Here is a 19,227-nt window from a genome sequence, read left to right as displayed (position 1 = left end):
AACTGCACTGGTTTTATGAGATGCCATCGCTCCTTTGACTACGCCTGCAGTCCTGCGCCTGGCCTGGTTTGTTTACTTTACATCCGGGCATTACAGGAGGGGGACTGTAGTGGCTGGTAAAGACGCAACAGTTCCCCCCCGCATTGTTATTATGATCATTTAATTCGTTTAACTGACTAGTATTTTGGTGCCGACTAGTGAGGGTAGCGGATGTTTAAACGTTTAACCAACTAGTTGCCTGCATCCTAATAAGCAGTCGTAGAGCCAGCCCTACATAAGAATATAACCTAATGCAAGAGTCTATGTTCACTGGTAGTGTTTACTGGTAGTATATTAAACACTACAGGGCCATGTTGTTGTACCAATTTATGACACTAGGTGGAGCACTAGTACCGTCTTTTCAAAATAAATGCCACAGGTTCAAAATAAATGAAAACAAACCTAACCTTAGGCATTTAGGATTTTTTGTTGCTTTTTTCCCGCTGTACCAAACTCGTACCGTGCCGAAAACGGAGGTATGTACCGAACCGTGACTTCCATGTACCGTGACACCCCTATTACTCAATGATCAATAGTGTGCGAGGGTATACTCACCACTGAGGTGTAATGACTCCCTTCAAATTTCTTGCCCACGGCGTGGAGATCGCAGACTGGCCGCTGGTGGTCAAAGATAAAGTCTGTGCCACTGATTTCCTTACACTGAAAGAAGAAGCAAAAAAACAAAACAAAAAACATACCATTTTAAATAAGTAACAGTGCCAATTCAGCTACCTAAAATTAATGATACAAACAATAATAATATAGCACTGGAGCAAAAGGTATATAAGATGCCTTTAACAGACAATTGGAGCAATAGACATTTTTGTAACACGTTTAAAATTGTAACAAGCTACTCTTTGCTCTGCACCATATACTCCGGAATCAGGGAATATGCTAAAAGCAAAGAAGACAGTATTCTCCCATTAGAAATGAAATGAATAGTACTAACAACACTAAGAAAACAAATACTCCTTATACTCTCATGATGAAACAAATACTCTCTTGAGTGGGTTTTTACAGGAATAAGACAATTGTTTCAACTTTCAAATACTGTGATTGTCTACACTTTCCCTACTTCTATTGTCCTTAGTGCCCAACCCAACCTATACTGCAATACTTACTCCATGCAGGACAAAACCAAGCCTAAGAATGATTCGCAAATGAAAAGTTTTGTTTCAAGATGAGATGAGATGATTTGAAAAACACAATCCAGGAGACGGACATTATGAAAATGATCAATTTGATATGCAATGTTTTGGAATAGGACTTACTTCTTTACAGATGATGAGGTGCTGAGTGGAGCTGGACGACAGGAGCTCAGACACCACCTCAGCCAGCCCAGACATCAGCCTCCCGTGCAGCTCCTCCTTCCAGCTGCTGGGTTCAGGCTGAAGCTGGCTGCAGGGTGAACAGGTGAAAACCACTCCATCTGGTTGACTAGATATCAGGCTAAACAGATCATCTGGAATGACACAAAAAACATTAGCATTAACAAAATTAGATGTTTGTAGAGTTGCCGTCTGGGATGGTTCCGAGAGGAGATGCCAATCCTTTGGAAAACTGGACACAGTCTTACAAAAAGTGCTGCGATGAAAGCAACCAACTACTATATAAAAGAATGAAAGTTAGCAATTAGCCATTTCAATACGTAATACCTACATAAGTGTAACATTCTAGAGGATGTAATCATGTATATATTTTCAAATTAATGAGCAATGTGCATCAGACAAGATCGGATTTATGATATTTGGAGCATTTTTGAATTAAAGCTTTTACATATAGTCTATTGCCACTTGTAGTAATGTTAAGCCATTAAAGTAGCAGTTGTATTTCATAACTGCATAGTGCTAAATACCAGCAACAATGCCGGTCATATAGTCAATATTTTGAGCACTTGTGCCAGTGCGGCTGCATTTATTGCACTAAACTTGGTTCAGTTGAGTTGCTCACCTGAGAGTCCTTCACATTTGGAATGAACCCAGTGGCTGCACGTGGAACACTGAAGCATCTGCGTGTCATGCTTGTTGTTGTCCCCATAGCACTTGTGGCAGACAGGGCAGAAATCACCTGTGGCAAACAGATCAAATGTCAGTTAGACCGTCTACTCATCATGTCAAGTATTACGATACGGCGAAGCATGCTGGTCCAGGCTATCATTCTAAGAATATGATTTCAAGTGACTCATTTGGTTCAACAAAGGTCAATAGAAATCTGGGGATGCTCAATAAAAAATTTAAACAAAAAAAAAAATATATATATATTAAAGTAAGAAAAACAACCTCAATGAACCATGTCTTTACTGAGCAGTCACAATGAAGAGTTTCGGTTACACAGCCTTCATTCAGAATCCTGCTATTGAGTCCAGATATTTGATGTGACTGCTGTTACCTTTGTTGTGGAGAGAGGTGCATTCAGGACACAGGTCCTCTTCATGGTTCCAGGCCAAGTCAATCGTCTTACCGGGTGTCACACCACAGCTTTTACACCGAATGCATGTCATGCACACCTACACACAAGTTAAAATATGAATCCCAGGGAGTTCTGACCTCACAATGTTCCTACATATTTCCCCAAACAAGACTCCACCCCTTTTCCATGACACAGGCTATGGTGCAATTTCAAATTATTGTCACAATCTTTAACAAAATGTTAACATCTAATAACAAATAGCTGATATGAATTAACCTGGTTTGATCAGGAAATAATTACTTTGGTTAACTATCAACAGATCAACGAGCAGCCAAGTTTGTTAAATACGTGACCAATTGAAAAATAGAAAGAAAAGAAAAACAAACAAAACAATGTAATGAAAAATGTTCTATGTCACTTCCAAAACTTTTTGGATATACATCATTTTGTGCTGGAAAACAATATTTTCGGTGCATTCACTTACCCAGGGTAAGCTAGAGTTCATAGGCTTCGGGTAAGTCGGTCCCAAGCACGAAGGGTGGTAGGAGTTTTGGCATCTCCTGCACTGCAACACAGGCTAGATATGGGGAGACAGCACAGACAAGATACATGGAGACATTAGAGATATGATGCTGGTGAGACCTGGGGGCTCAGTTAGCTTAGGCACATACTATGTGCATGGAGACATTAGAGATATGATGCTGGTGAGACCTGGGGGCTCAGTTAGCTTAGGCACATACTATGTGCATGGAGACATTAGAGATATGATGCTGGTGAGACCTGGGGGCTCAGTTAGCTTAGGCACATACTATGTGCATGGAGACATTAGAGATATGATGCTGGTGAGACCTGTTAGCTTAGGCACATACTATGTGTATGCAATGTTGTGGCTTCAAATCAGGTCAACGACGTTTGTCCCATTTAATCAGCAGGCATGTTAGATGTGATGAGTAGAGCTGCAACGATGAGTTGTCAACTATTACTATTTTTATTTTGATAATCAGTTTGAGTAATTTTTTTAAGAGGAAAAAGTCAAAACTATGAATGCAGCTGAATATGTTCTGGCTTCTTTACTTCTCTATGACAGTTACCTGTATCTCTTTGGGTTGTGGCCAAAACAAGACATTTGAGGGCATTATCTTGGACTATGGTAAACACTGATCAACATTTTTCACTATTTTTTTCATTTTATAGACCAAACAACTAATCGATTAATCGAGAAAGTAATCAACAATGAAAATAATATTTTGTTACAGCCCTAGTGATGGGGATTCAGCTGGGTTGCATACCTTTGAGTTCTTGCTTTTGCGGCCACACACGTGACAGAATTTGCAGCGCCTGCAACACCAGTTCTCCTTGTTGTCCTGCTGAGGGCGCTCCTCTGGCAAGAGGCAGAAAGTGTGGAAGGGCTCACAGCAGATCTGACAGTAGATCATCTGATGGGAGCCGGAGAGAGGGGAGATCGGTTACTCAAAAAATAGTTACCATACCATAGCAGAGCACCAAAATAGGATGTTTACATTTGTACACTGAAAACAAAATGTGCTGTATATGTAGTTACCAGGGTTTAATATCCTTATCATTTTCTTGCACATTTGGCATGTCAAATCCCAGACCTTAATTTCATGACTACATTCACGGAAATACTGGCAATAGGATTGAAACTGAGCCAGATGACTCTATAGCTTCAGATTATTTCTCACAACAAACATGAGTGTAAGTGAACGGACATCATTTGACATGAAACTGCAACATTTTCCAAAGCTTTCCAGACTTTGAATGCAATTCTATAAAAAAACTCTTCAAAACCTGGATATTATCACCACTTTGCCAGACTTTCCAGACCTGTTCAGTGTGCAGGAACTGTGCATTACCTCATGCTGTCCTTTGCTGGCACAGAGCAGACAGACTGGCTGCGGTGTGGCCGGGACAGAGGAGAGGACGCTGAGACCGCCCAACAGCCATACATTCTGGACAGCACAGTCCTCCTGGTAGAAACACAAGGCAAAAAAAGAGCAAGGGGAAAGTGATCAGAGTTGATCTGGTACCATTAGGTTAGCATAAGACTGCATGAGCTAGTTAGCTTAGATCAAACTTCAGGAACTAAATCAGTAGAAACTAGGCCGGTCATCGACATGTAATAAGTTAGGCTTAGGTTAAGTTTATTTGATATGGACATCACAGAGCATTGGAGATGTAACATACATGTATGCACAACAACCAGATACAGTGTTAAGTGTTTATAGTGGAACGCTAATTTTCAACACCTGTCCACGGGTGTTGGTTTAACAGGTTTAACATACATCCTGCTTCAAGGAAGGCGTTGCCGATTTTCAACCTGCATTGTATGATTACAATGTCGGTGGTCTAAGCAGATGAACAGTATTTACCTTCCCTTCATATTTACTGCGCAGAGAGCTCTGCAGTTCATTCCAGGCCGTTCCGTCTCCAAATGATGCAAAAATGACATTTTGCGTCATTTGGAGATGGAAGTGAACAAAATGTTGTGCTTGAGGGGGGCTGTTACTACAGATTGTTGATTTTTATTTCTTCTGTATGTGTGCATCCACAGAGCCTTAATGAGCATTAATGACCCAGACCAGCTGGTGGGGGCGGAGTTTCTGCAAGCAGACAAAGGAGATTTCTCAGCTCAGGAAACATGGAGAGAAGGCAAACACTGTTCATCTGCATATACAGTACTACCGACATAACGATACAAAGTTGGTTGAAACCTTCCTTTAAGTCGGTTTGCTTTTCTGATACATTTACTAATTTATAGGCAGCTAATGTGGCAGAATCAGATTTGTTAATGTTTTCAGTTGCATCATTTTTAGCAGGGGTGACACCAGTGGGAATGGAACAGCTAACCCCCAGGCAGTGATACTGCCATGCTCAATTTGCAGAATTAAGCGCATTTGTGTCAGGGCAAACCCACCTTAAAGTCCACACGGATCTTGTGCTTGTTCTGCAACAGGCCCTTTTGGGGAAATCCGTTAGTTAACCCCGGCAGGGTGTTCACTGATGCACACTCTGAAGGATTCTGGGAACGAAGGAGATACTGAGTGTCAGTTCCTGGAATGATTTCCAGCGCTCTGCCATTAACAGGCGTTCCCTCCTCTTCTTTAGATCGACCATCCTGCGGGGGGGTCTCCTGCTCATCTCGTGTGCCCTTCTGTACCTCTGTGTCTGGATCAACGGTCTGAGGGCGCGCCTGCAGACCCTTGGGCACCTTCAACTCTGTTTCAACTGTGTGTCTCGGAGTCAAACTCTCTGGGTGCTGCAGGATAGGCCCGGGCGGCTGCTGCAAAGGCAACTGCAGAGACGGCTGCGCTAGCAACCGGGGCACCGGCTGAGCCGTGTGCATTATGGGCTGGGGAGCTTGTGGAGATGAAGGACCAGGCTCCTGCAACTGCAACGCTGCCTGCACCACAGACCGGGGCAGACGGTGCAAAAACACCTTCATAGATGGCTGTGTTACAGGTTGGGGCGACTCTGGTGGTGAGCGTGTTATGGAATGTGATGAATATGGAGTAGCCGGCTGTGGTAAAGGTTGGGGCAATTTTGGAGGTGACCCTGGTAGGGGAGGTGGTGACTGTGGCGTAGCCGGCTGTGGTAAAGGCTGGGGCAATTTTGGAGGTGACCCCGGTAGGGGATGTGATGACTGTGGAGAACACTGCTCCACACACTGGGGCAACTGCTGGGGCAATTGATGCAGAGCCGACTGCACAAAAGAATCAGGCAGACGGTGTAACTGTATTTGTAGCTGCCGCAGCAGCAGCTGTGGTGGTAGCAATGGGCTCCTGGATGGGCTGCTTTCTGGGGAAGTTTCTCTTGGCTCCTTCCCTTCCGTCTTCTCCTGTTCCTGTGGAGGAGGGGACTGCCTAAGCCAACCAGCAAGATAGGGTTTCCAAAGTTACACTAATACTAGTCACATGCAGAGACGGCGACCGGCGACAGCCAAAAGTGAGAGAGAAAGAGGCGGACTATCAACAGGGAGCAGGAAGAGGCAAAGGAGGATTTTAGAAAAGCCACTCGTGAACAGTATAGATACACACAGAGAGGCGTGGCTAAGTGTAACAAAAAACTAACACACTAATCTAGTTCACAGACTGCTAGCAAAGTCTTTTTGCTAATTTTATATTATCAGTAAACCAACTACCACCTACTTTGTCATGATGTTGCTGCTACAAATTTGACTTTCTCTGTTGTCAACAGATTATAAATGCCAAAAATTAACATCTCTGTAATGATCTCTCTGTAGCATCATTAAGTGAGGCTGATAGGATCACTGATGAGTAAGCGCTACAATGCAAATACCCAAATGCCTTGTGTGTATCTATGATAGCTGAGAACAAAGGAGGAGGGGAAACATGTAATAATCTGCTTAATAGCCAATATGGAGATTTACATAAATCATAGATCCAAATGTCGATTTTTTTTTAGGAATAGCATCGATAGTGTTATTCATTGTTCATGGTAAGATGCATGGTTTCATTTTCATTGTTAGTGCTAGTTTGAGAAGAAGGGTTTGTCCAATTCCGTGGATCACTATACAGTTGCAAATCGAGTTTGTGTGCATTCTGAAAGGTATCAAAAAGTTTCAAAATGCAGTATTCTTACAATTGTATGACAGGTTTTCCACTAGCCCACGGCCATTTTTAATAAGAAAGATCAAGTATACAGGTATTGGATTTATTGAAGCACTGGAACCAATACTGATATAAAACAATTCACAGCAAGTTTAACTAAACACAGAAAAATGTATTGTCAAAAATGATTATGCAATAATTTCACTCAAATCTTAACATTGTTAAGTTAGTTAAGTTAAGTATCCTTCATTTATCCCCATGTGGAAATTCATCCTCTGCATTTGACCCATCCTCTACTAGGAACCTTCCTAGAACTAGGAGCAGTGGGCAGCCACAGTGCAGCGCCCGGGGACCAACTCCAGTTCTTTTGCCAGTGCCTTGATCAGGGGCACTGACAGGAGTCTTAACCCTAACATACATGTCTTTGATGGTGGGAGGAAACCGGAGTACCCGGAGGAAAGCCACACGAACACGGGGAGAACATGCAAACTCCACACAGAAAGGACCTGGGACGGACCGGGGTTCGAACCCGGGACCTTCTTGCTGTGAGGCTACAGTGCTAACCACTGAGCCACCGTGCCGTCCTACATGGTTATATAGTTATACAAAAGTTAAGTTGATCAAGAAACTCATTTGTTAAAAAGTCTTTTGTGACAACTTTAATTTTCTGTCCAGCATGCCAACGTTTTAATAAACTGTATGGTTGGTGAAAAAAGAGGCTGGCTTAACCTCATCTCAAAAGTGGATGCATATCCACATTGCACACAATGTATGATACAGCAGGCACACAGAGGTGAAGCTGCCATCAATGTTGTTCTACCACAACATTAAATTGATCAAAAAATATTTTTTAGTTAGAAAGCATGTGTATTCTTCAGTTTTGATGAACAACTTTGACTACCGTAATTTAATTTCATGTCATAATAGTACTCGGAGCTTGGAGAGTAGCTGACTAGCCTTGGCTGTGTATCATGGTCTTTTGATTATATGGAGGCAGAAGGCCAATAAAGAAATGAAACAATGAGTTAATGAAGCCACCTTCAATAAAACAAGAATAAGATGAAAGATACATCGTGCGGATGTGATGGGACACATCGTCAGATGTAACCTGGGGTCATGCAACAGTCTTTTAGTGAAGCTGAGTGGATTGCAGACTTCAGAGTGAGTTGCGATGATTCTACCCTGTGGGCACTGGGAAATACTTTCCAACAAATGTCAACACGCTGTACAGATTGCATTTATACCTGGCTGACGCAGATCACAATGTGTCCTGTGTGTGTATACACCCTGCCTTAACATCCAGATAAGATGTCTAGATACAGATCACATTTCAATATCTGGTTTAAATGGGGTCTGGATGTGTTCCTCACAACAAACAGAACAAGTTAGCCAAAATGGTTTGAGATAGAGACAACATGAACTGCCAAACACACAGAAGCTGTGAACAGTTTGTGTGTTGTGTTTCTTCCAAAGAACCAGGCTGCATTTTACCATGAACACAGGTTAATTGCACAAGAGTTAATTTGAAAAGCATGGCAAGGTAAGCTAGGTAGTAAGATAAGAGATTAAACTTAAAGACAGAATGAGAAGATTAGTGGCCCAATTAAGAAGAGAAACAATGTGATTAGAATGAAGAATCCGCAGAAGAGTAAATTGAAATTGGAAAATGTTAAAGTTAGAGTGAGCTGCAGACCTGGACAAATGAATATTTGTAAATAATTATTAAAATTTGCTTTAATCTACATGGAGAACCAGATGGGTGGGTGTTTGTTATATTGTGACTATTCCGATTCAGTCTCAGTAAGTTGGCAAGCACAGAAAAGTATGATAAACTCTGGATTACAAATAGGGCCCAGCTGTCCCAAACGACTATTTTCTTCTCGATTAATCTAACTTTCGATTATTTCGATCAATTTTTTCGATTAGTCGATTCATCTAACGATTATATACTGAACCTCAAATTCAAAAGGATTGCTGACAGATGAATGTTTAAACTGGGGTGATATGCAGTTAAGATAATCACTGGCAAATAAATGTTTTCATTAGTGTGGGGCAAGGAGAATAATTGAAATGATTCAACGTACATTAATTTAAGTGCAGGGATGCAAAGTCATGGGTAGTGAAAAAGGTGACAGATACCAGGGCAGACATAAAACCATTCCGAAATCTTCCTATTTTAGGATGAAAAAGGTGACTGTCACCCAATAAAAGGTGACTAGTTTGCATAGTGACTAACGTTACTCATAACAAACACGTTCTGCGTGTTGGGAATCCAAATATGCGTGGCCAAAAAGTATGTTAAACAGGACTGACTTGGTGTCTGCTGCCCACACGCACTCCGGGTGTACACAACGTAACGGTTATGTCATTTCCAATTTGCAGAGTTTAACGTTACAGAGCAGCACATTGTTGGGTCTAGGCATAAAATATCCCCACACTTGGATGATGGTGGACGAGGTTTTGTAGCTTGTCTTGTCGCTTGGGAATAACAATCCATGCTATTACGGGCGCAGCCATCTTCACTACCTAGCCAGATGCGCTAACGAGAACAATACGACTCCCGGTCGGATTTCCCCCCAAAATAAAAACACTGTTGTACACAAGTCTAAAGCACACAGAAGCCACTTAAAAGTTGTTGTTTTTATCTGATATTGGCACGGGGCTATCTAGTGTATTAATGATCTTTGCTTCACTTAATTTCAATGCATCGATGCACGTTATGCAAATCGACACAATTACGTAGTCGATGGCGTCAACGCATCGGGACAGCCCTAATTGCAAATACATTGTGCTGATTAAACTTTATGGTACAGTTTATGCATTATTCTATATATGGCAAACACCACCTCTCTGGAAGTAGACTAAAAACAAACAATAACAACAATTTTCCAAAAGTACTACTTGACCCCAGGCTTGATTAGGTGGTAGAGAGCAGGCGTGTAGGGAAAAGTAACGGCTGTTATTACCTTCAAAGCCCGAGGTCTGCCCGGGCCGCTACCTTTAGACCCGGGCCGACGGTGCCTCGCTGTCTCACTGGGACGCTCGCCTGGAACTGATCCGCCATCTTGAGGGGCAAGATCTCCAGAAGAAGGAAAACAGATGTCATAAACAGATTTCTGAAGTCTACTTGAGTATTTCAAAAAAGGAATATCCCTGGTGGTTGGTGTAAAAGCTGTTCCCTCCAATTGTGGTGATTTAAACAAAACAAGGTTCGAAGTTGAATTGACCATTGGGCTTAGAATATAGTCAGAAAAAACAAATGTATGGAGTGCTGCTTGGGTGTAGTAAGGTGTGTCCCCCTCTGGTGCTCTTCAGTTTGGGGATCCAGGAGTAGGTTTTTCAAAAAATCTGAGGCACTCAGGAGGGTGAAAGTTTAAAGTCGAGCTGAACCCAAAAATGACTTTTCTTTTCTTTTAGTTCAAATACCTGGGTATGCAGTCCACCTATTTAATAATGTATGCAAAAGAAATCACGAAAATCTAATTTCTTTAGTTTTTCACACTTTTTCACATCAAAAGTTCATTTTTCAAGATTTCATTGATAACAGTAATGTACAGTTTGCTGACGTCACCTAGTACTATCAAATTTCTACCCCATTTCAACCAATCATATCACGACATGCAGCTGTCAATCAAATCTTCATTTCAGGATAATTTTCTCTTCCAAATGAAGTAGAAAATGGCGCCTAGTGCCTGTCATCTGGCAGAATTCCTATCCCATAAACTAACTACTAACTTGGCCAATTGTTAGAAACATGAACAAAAAACACGCGCGCTTGAGAGCGTGGTTGTCAGGGGTCGCCCGTCGGAGATTCCAGGCGGGCGGGCAGCACCCATGCATCGGATTGTCCGCTCGCTCCGCACGAAGCAGGTGGCTGCCCTTTACTCCGCGGATCCCACTCGCGTAGCACGACAACACGATGAATCCCACACGATTTGGGGGTGGAACACGCCATGATTGACCAATGCCAAAGCCAGTCGACAGAATTGTCAAATCAAATCATCGACACCGTATATGGTCCGCCTCTCAATTTGTTTTCAGTCTCCGACGCTCGCGCTAGTTGTTGTTCCGGTTCACCTCGACTTTAAAAAGCCTTTAATCCTTCATGGCTATTAGATTAAAATCACACCAACTCACTTACAATATACTTTAAATAAAGGGCTTTGCATAAACAGATCCTTCATAACAGCACTGTAGAGCAAAGAAACATGGACCAGAGGTATGGCATTATATATGACAATGACAAAAAGGTTGTTTTTACACGTGTTTCGTGTTTTAATTTCTTGTTAAAACAAATAGGCTACAAAACATCTACTAGTATAATGGCATCAGTGTCTGAAATGAACTTTTTGATTTATTAAACTAAAATAATTTATGTATGATAAGAATGTTTTTTTTAATCAGCAAAAACAATGATCATTTTGAATTGCATTTCTGCTTTATAGGACAGACTGCAAGTGGAGGATGACCATTGGAGCCATATATGTTAGATATTAGATAAGATTATATGCTGTTGTGTTTGACTTGGACTGTTTTTGTTTTGATTAATCTAAATGTTAAAAGTCCTTACTACTGTACTGTACAGTCAGACTTGAAAGCAGTGTCCCGTCTTGTCTTGAGGTGAAATGCAAATGAACTAGACATATGATCAAATGTTTCATGTCACTCCTATCCGAGCACACACGCACGCACGCACGCACGCACGCACACACACACACACACACACACACACACACACACACACACACACACACACACACACACACACACACACACACACACACACACACACACACACACACACACACACACACACACACACGCACACACACACACAGGGGTGGGGCGGGTCAAAGTGGAAGAAAGCAAAACAGAAGCCTTGGTTACCTTGGTTGCTCGGGGCAGCAGCAGCCGGCTTGACTGTGGCCTCCTCGGCGGTATAATCTTCTTCAGATTCAGACTTGAGGAGGCGTGCGTAGTAGGAGTGCGGCTTGACGATCCGTCGTGTTCTCCTGCCTCCAGGCTTCTTCCCGTCCTCATCGCTGGCCGCGCCCTCGACTGAGAAACAAGAGTCAGGATTACTTACAAACAGGAACACAATATTGTCATCTTGGTTTTACTCCTGTTTTAACAGAGAGAGAGAGAGAATATATTAGGATGAATCGGTTTGGTGAAAGTGCACAAGTAACTTGCTTTGAGGTATATTAAAAAAAGAGAAGCGATAGTATATTAAGCACCAACTAATCACAGAGACATACTTTTGATTGTTTTGCCGACGACGCGCTCTCCTTTCCGCTTCTCAATCCGCTCACACTTCGTATATCTGGTGGTAGGAGAAAGAGACAATTTTAAAACACATAACTATGGTAACTTACATGCTATTATGACTGTGCTGAATTCTAAGAATTGATAAGCAATCATTAACTGTAAAGAAATACAAGGTATTTCCACGTTTCATAATGCACAAAATGCATAGCCTAGAGAAAATAGCACAGTATTCACTCCTGGTGTTGGGCAGCTGGTTATACACACAGGACAAATCATTGGCATTTAGGGTTAGTTAGCTTGCTAATTGTAGGATTTAGTACGGAGTTTTTTTCTCACTTGCCAGAGTTCTGCTTAGTTGCCCCTAGGGATGTCACGATACTAGAATTTCTACTTCGATACCGATACCCAGGAAAATATCGATACTCGATACCATTTTCGATACCACGCGGCGGGATGACAACAACACATCAAGAGGCATAAAAAATAAACAAACAGATGGACGGACAGATGCACGCTTCTCCATAATCTAGGCCTGATAAAATTCACTAAAAACTTTGACCTTAAACAGCAGATTACACCTGCTCTAGTGATCAGCCTATCAGAATACTTTGAATTTATTGAAGCAAAAGATACCCACCAATGACAGGGAGGGAGAAATCAGTGGTATGTTTGATTTTTCATTAAGAGAAAGCACTGCTGATATTGATACAGTTGCAAATGAGTATTGTATCAGTTTCAAATTTTTTGTATTGATACGTATCGATACTATCGATACCTGTTGCAAATAAGTATTGTATCCGTTTCAAATTTTTAGTATTGACTTTTATCGATACTATCGATACTTTTGACAAGCCTAGTTGCCCCTAGTATTTTTTCACTGGCACAGCAAGGTTAATAGATGTAAACAACTTAAACGTGCAGTATCTAATTTCCAGCCGCTAGGGGTCAGTCTCCTGAAACCTCTCTCAAAACAATGACAAAGGTCATGTGTTGATGACTCCACAGCCGCAAGGAATTGTGGGATGGCAGCATGAAAAAGCATCTTCCTTTCTTCAGCAACCAAGCAACAGATTGTCATCACTTATTTTATTGAAAGGTGTGACTTGTACTTGAGGGGGGCAAGCGCCGTTTCTCAATACCAAGAATGCATTCTTGTTCTTGGGTTCTTGGGGAGAACGTTCTTGCTAGTCGTTCTTGGAAGAATGAACTTGCTAGGTCACAAGCACACATGACGCTGTTGGCAGTTTGAGACGATGCGTTCTTGAGGGTATTGCGCAATACCAGCGCAGAGGCCGCCTGCAGTACTACACAAATAAAAAGCTCAGCTGATGTAGATGCAGCCAATTGTGCTCTGGAACTTTTTGCCATTTTTCCCCATAAATGTTCGTAAAGTGGCACTTATTGAAACCTACTACCCTGCTTGTAGGCATCAAAAGTCATCAGAAATTAATTTAGTGATGAAATAAAACTTTAAATTGTAAAAAACTTTCCGGAGCTTATGGTGTCTTCTCTGCTGCGTTCTGCCTCTGCTTATGCCGAAATGCATGCTGGGATATCTGCCTTGCCAAGTTGACACAAGTCACCAACCAGAGCATCCTCGGTAAAGTGGGCGTGTCGAGAACACATCCGGGAATTTTAAGCGTTCTTGGCGAAATGTGAACTTTGTATTGGAACAGTACTTGGGCTGCGACTGATGACGTTTCACAGGGACACAAGAACGCAAGAACACACAAGAACGCTTATTGAGAAACGGCCAAGGTCCTGAGCGCGAGTTGTGCACTGGTGTTTTGTGTCCCCGCTCCTCCTTCAGGAGGAACGTTTCTCCTTGGTTCCTTTTATCAGCATTTTCAGGAAAGAGGCGATGTGAAACGCTCCATCACACAATCACGGCAATTTTTGAAATGCTGGAATTTCCCCAGATTGTGTCCAAATCTGATCAGTGGTGTCTGAGATAATGTGTGTCACACGTGGATGGACAAAAAAGTAATGTAGTGCCCCCTTGGTGTAATGCAAGCATGTCCAAAGTCCGGCCCGGGGGCCAATTTCGGCCCGCGGACCGATTTTAAGAGGCCCTCGGCCCTCCTTGTCTCTCAAAATATACTACAGTATATGTGGCCCTCCACACAGTATTGGTTAATCAATTAAAGTTCACTTTAAGTTTTTTCAATTCACCTAATGATGACAGCACTACACTGTATAGTTTGTAGACAAGCACCAAGTAGGAACTACGCAGATGGAACTACAATCTTTTCAGATGGTAAACAAAATCCTTAAGAGTACAATTGTATTGCATGCAATTTCTTTTTTAAATAACCCATATGATGCGAGAAGCAGCTGGCCCCCCCTGTATTTTCACATGATCTAATCTGGCCCCCATTCAAAACAGTTTGGGATCAAACGGCAGCATGTATTTGTCAAATGCAACCCCTTGCCCCTCCCAGTAGTTTCTCAGTAGAAGAAAAGCCTTTAGTGCTGCGTAGAAACTTAGCCCTAGTTGTTTAGCTTCAAGCTCGGGCTTCTGAGCTGAACTTCCCTATGTATGTCCCTATGTAAGCCTATGTATGGCACAAAGGAAACTTAAACAAGTTGACAAGGAAGTTAATTTATAATTCAGCAGTCTGGATTTTTACTGGGATTAACGCATGGACAACTTACATGCAACACTGCCGCCTGGTGTTGAGCCCTCCGAACTTGGGCTTATCACGGCAGTTCTCACACTGTCCACAGTCACTCACGTTGCAGCCTTTGCAAGCACCACAGCGCCGAGACCGGGTACCCCCGGGTTTATACTGAGACAGTCTATCCCTTTGGCGTTCTTCCAAAGTTTCTAATATGTCCACACTGGGCACAAGACTGAGAGTGGCGCTCCTCCTCCTTCTCCTCCTCCTCCTCTTCCTCTGGTTGGAGTCGTGGGGGAACAGCCACTGAGCTCTGCCGTGATCAGAGTAGTCATCGTCATCGTCATCTGCCACATCTGCAAACGAGACGGAGAGAGGTTGTGAGAAAAAGCTGCAGCAGGTGTTCCAAATGTCATCAATATCCAAGTGCTCTTCATGTACCGATTCAGTACGTTACACTGCATAGAGATGAAACAATAACAATGTCCACAATGGAAATAAGTTGAACGACTTTTAACGATTCATTATTTTATACTGTATGCGGTTGGTGAATTGTGTTTTTTATTTGTCAAATAAATTAAATCAATCAATGATTATAGTGACCAAAATTATTAGTTATTATCAGTATTATCACCGTATCTATATACAAGTGGGTATGTGGACTTTGTTTGCTCGTTTGTTTCAAGTTCTGTGTTCGGCCACAGCTATGCCGTTTGATGTGCGATCGGATTGAAACCTTCAGAGGGTGACCTGACGGAGCCGGATTTTTTAATTAGGCTAATTAGCTAATGATGTGATGTCATCAGTGATGTCATAAGGGCGCACGCACACACAAGGAGGCATTGTGACAAGAGTGATCAGTGATGTCACACACACACACACACACACACACACAGTGACAAGACTGATCAGTGATGTCATAGGGGGGCACACACACACACTGATGATGTCATCAGTGATATCATAATGGATCAAGGATCAACACATACACAGACCTGCGCACGCGCCAATAGGGCAGGCGAGGCCACGCAGCTAGCCGGGGGGCTATTGAGGGGGTGCCACGCACGGTGTCACATGCACACTACGTTGTTTTTGTTTTTTTTACATTTTTGGGTGACTTCCACTAGCTACTGGTTGCAGCTCAAAATGCATGCAGAGGGACTGTACCTTCTTCTGCAGCAGAGGTGGTGATGCCCTCTCTCTCATGCAGTGGCAGGGCGCTGAGCCTGGGGATGTCATCTGGCACCGTGGCGCGCGGCTGCCCCAGAGCCACTGCTGCCGCTCGACATACATGCTTGATCCTTGGACCGCCCAGCCGCTGCTCCTGCACACGAGACACACGGGAAATACACTCTGAGGCACCGAAACATTTGGACACCGAGTGACTATATTACTGTCAAAAAGTAGCTTGGTTATGACTGCGTATTGAATGACAATACCTAGTGGTACATAGTCTTTTTAGTATCCACATCAATTCAATAGGCCATGAAACGCTTTAAACGGTTGTACACATCCAGTGAGAACTCTAAACAATTAAATCAATTGTGCATGGCCTGATATCTTTTTTTCAACAGGTGGCATGTATAACATTAAAAAAGTAATTGACGCTCTGATAGCACAATGTTGTTGTAACCAAGAATCCATGAACAAAGTATTTAATTAATGGGTTTGAATGTGTTTGCTTAGACACTCATTTCCTTCCTTGTATGTGAATGCACAAATGTAGAGCTCACTCATGTTTGTGTTACTGCCCAGAGTTCACACTGCATTTCCCTCACGCAGGGCTCTTAGGGCCCTGCACCTCCTACTCCACCTCCTCCCTAGGTCTTATGTAGGGCTCTTAGGGCCCTGCACCTCCTACTCTACCTCCTCCCTAGGCCTTATGTAGTGCTCTTAGGGCCCTGCACCTCCTACTCCACCTCCTCCCTAGGTCTTATGTAGTGCTCTTAGGGCCCTGCACCTCCTACTCCACCTCCTCCCTAGGTCTTATGTAGGGCTCTTAGGGCCCTGCACCTCCTACTCTACCTCCTCCCTAGGCCTTATGTAGTGCTCTTAGGGCCCTGCACCTCCTACTCCACCTCCTCCCTAGGCCTTATGCAGGGCTCGTTGGGCCCTGCACCTCCTACTCCACCTCCTCCCTAGGCCTTATGTAGTGCTCTTAGGGCCCTGCACCTCCTACTCTACCTCCTCCCTAGGCCTTATGTAGTGCTCTTAGGGCCCTGCACCTCCTACTCCACCTCCTACTCCACCTCCTCCCTAGGCCTTATGTAGGGCTCTTAGGGCCCTGCACCTCCTACTCTACCTCCTCCCTAGGTCTTATGTAGGGCTCTTAGGGCCCTGCACCTCCTACTCCACCTCCTCCCTAGGCCTTATGTAGGGCTCTTAGGGCCCTGCACCTCCTACTCTACCTCCTCCCTAGGCCTTATGCAGGGCTCGTTGGGCCCTGCACCTCCTACTCTACCTCCTCCCTAGGCCTTATGTAGGGCTCTTAGGGCCCTGCACCTCCTACTCCACCTCCTCCCTAGGCCTTATGTAGGGCTCTTAGGGCCCTGCACCTCCTACTCTACCTCCTCCCTAGGCCTTATGTAGTGCTCTTAGGGCCCTGCACCTCCTACTCTACCTCCTCCCTAGGCCTTATGTAGGGCTTTTAGGGCCCTGCACCTCCTACTCTACCTCCTCCCTAGGCCTTATGTAGGGCTCTTAGGGCCCTGCACCTCCTACTCTACCTCCTCCCTAGGCCTTATGTAGGGCTTTTAGGGCCCTGCACCTCCTACTCTACCTCCTCCCTAGGCCTTATGTAGGGCTTTTAGGGCCCTGCACCTCCTACTCTACCTCCTCCCTAGGCCTTATGCAGGGCTCTTAGGGCCCTGCACCTCCTCCCTAGGCTTTATGTAGTGCTCTTAGGGCCCTGCACCTCCTACTCTACCTCCTCCCTAGGCAGTGCACGCAGCAACAAAACATCTAGATGTGTGCCCCTGGTGAGCACCTAATGACTGACACAAGTGCAAAAAGAAAGCAGTGAAAATATACTACATCCACCAACTCAGAATGAACAAAGAAAGACACATTTTGAAGCAAATGTACTACCTGACGAGTGGTATCTTTGAGAGAGACCCCAACTCTCCTCCTCCTTCCACTGGATGCCACTTCTAAATCTCTGGAGCCCGACTGTTGGTCCAGACAGGGGAATAAAGACAACAACATCATTATGTTAAATAGGCCTCTATCTTACAAGGTAGCAAATTTATTTGCAAACCCGCAAGGAAAACTCAGAATAGATGAGGGACAACCCAAATGTTGTAATATACAATGCTTTTCAGGATTGTGTACCGTAGTTTCATACTGGGAACTGGAAAACATTGTTTAATATTGTTTAATACATTTCCAGGCCTAATCCCCAATTCATAAATTTTGCAAGACCTGGCACACACACAAAAAAGAAAGAAAAATAAATCATAGACATTTCGAAAAATCGTTTTAGAATAATCCTTGGTCAAACCAAGCGATTTAGCTATATTCAGAATCAGGAGAAAAAGGAAAAAAAAAGTATATGGAAAAATTAATGGCGGATGAAATCCTTTCGGTCGTATGCCGGACGACCCGGAAGAGGGCGTGACTTTGGCACTCTATTCATGGCGATCATGCATTCTCACTTGTGACAACTTGAGCTGTTTCTGCTGGTCGATCTTGATGAGCTGCACTTTAGCTTTCTTCAGCAGGTGAAGCATCCTCTTATTGGCTCCGCTCAGGCCCATTCGCTGGCTGGGCCCGCTGACCTCCAACATCTCTCTGCTGCCCCCGGCTACGGGTTCGCCTCCATCTGCTCAAAAGGACACGAATCAAGCAACTCTTGTTAGCTGATTAACAACACTGAAACGCCTTCAGACCTGTGAAACACAAGTCTAATCCCTCAATGTAAAACCACCAGTGGCAACGTCAACTAAGAACTAACTACACAACTGAAGCAATTCTTCTTTTCCATACTTTTACATTTCTGTGCATTATCAACACGATTCTCAAGTTTGCGGGGTGTCCTGGTGGATAAAAAATGTGTAAAAAGCTGCACCATGATCATTTTATAATAGAATTATAGCCCTGTGAATTTAAACTGAAACTCCCAGCCCTAATGTTTCTGTTTAACCTATTATTATTAACTGGGTATTCCCATTAAGATTTAAAATAAATATATTTTCCCCCCAAGAGAGACCTCGCAAAAGAAGCAGCATCATAACAAAAGATAACAGACCAAAAAAAAATCAACCATTTGCAAAATACCATTAAATAGTAATAAAGCAGCAACAAAG

General features: G+C 43.3%; 1 protein-coding gene across 1 annotated transcript in view; it reads right to left on the bottom strand.

Moving 5' to 3' along the window:
• The window catches only part of LOC310784917 (histone-lysine N-methyltransferase 2B-like), a gene marked incomplete at its 5' end in the record, with an annotated part of 46,929 nt that overhangs the window by 15,910 nt on the left and 11,792 nt on the right, over window positions 1-19,227 (bottom strand). The window contains 15 exons of the mRNA XM_083645945.1: window positions 595-699; window positions 1,311-1,501; window positions 1,990-2,106; window positions 2,428-2,545; window positions 2,933-3,025; window positions 3,738-3,884; window positions 4,323-4,436; window positions 5,384-5,488; window positions 10,004-10,116; window positions 11,925-12,095; window positions 12,296-12,360; window positions 14,961-15,279; window positions 16,091-16,247; window positions 18,011-18,091; window positions 18,577-18,743. Coding sequence (XP_083502071.1) covers window positions 595-699; window positions 1,311-1,501; window positions 1,990-2,106; window positions 2,428-2,545; window positions 2,933-3,025; window positions 3,738-3,884; window positions 4,323-4,436; window positions 5,384-5,488; window positions 10,004-10,116; window positions 11,925-12,095; window positions 12,296-12,360; window positions 14,961-15,279; window positions 16,091-16,247; window positions 18,011-18,091; window positions 18,577-18,743 — 2,063 coding nt within the window. The remainder of the gene's footprint in view (window positions 1-594; window positions 700-1,310; window positions 1,502-1,989; window positions 2,107-2,427; window positions 2,546-2,932; window positions 3,026-3,737; window positions 3,885-4,322; window positions 4,437-5,383; window positions 5,489-10,003; window positions 10,117-11,924; window positions 12,096-12,295; window positions 12,361-14,960; window positions 15,280-16,090; window positions 16,248-18,010; window positions 18,092-18,576; window positions 18,744-19,227) is intronic.

This window comes from Poromitra crassiceps (genome assembly GCF_964638095.1).
Source record: "Poromitra crassiceps genome assembly, chromosome: 11".
NCBI lineage: Eukaryota > Metazoa > Chordata > Actinopteri > Beryciformes > Melamphaidae > Poromitra > Poromitra crassiceps.
Note: the sequence above shows the minus strand (reverse complement) of the source record. Positions and strands in the feature narration are given on the sequence as shown.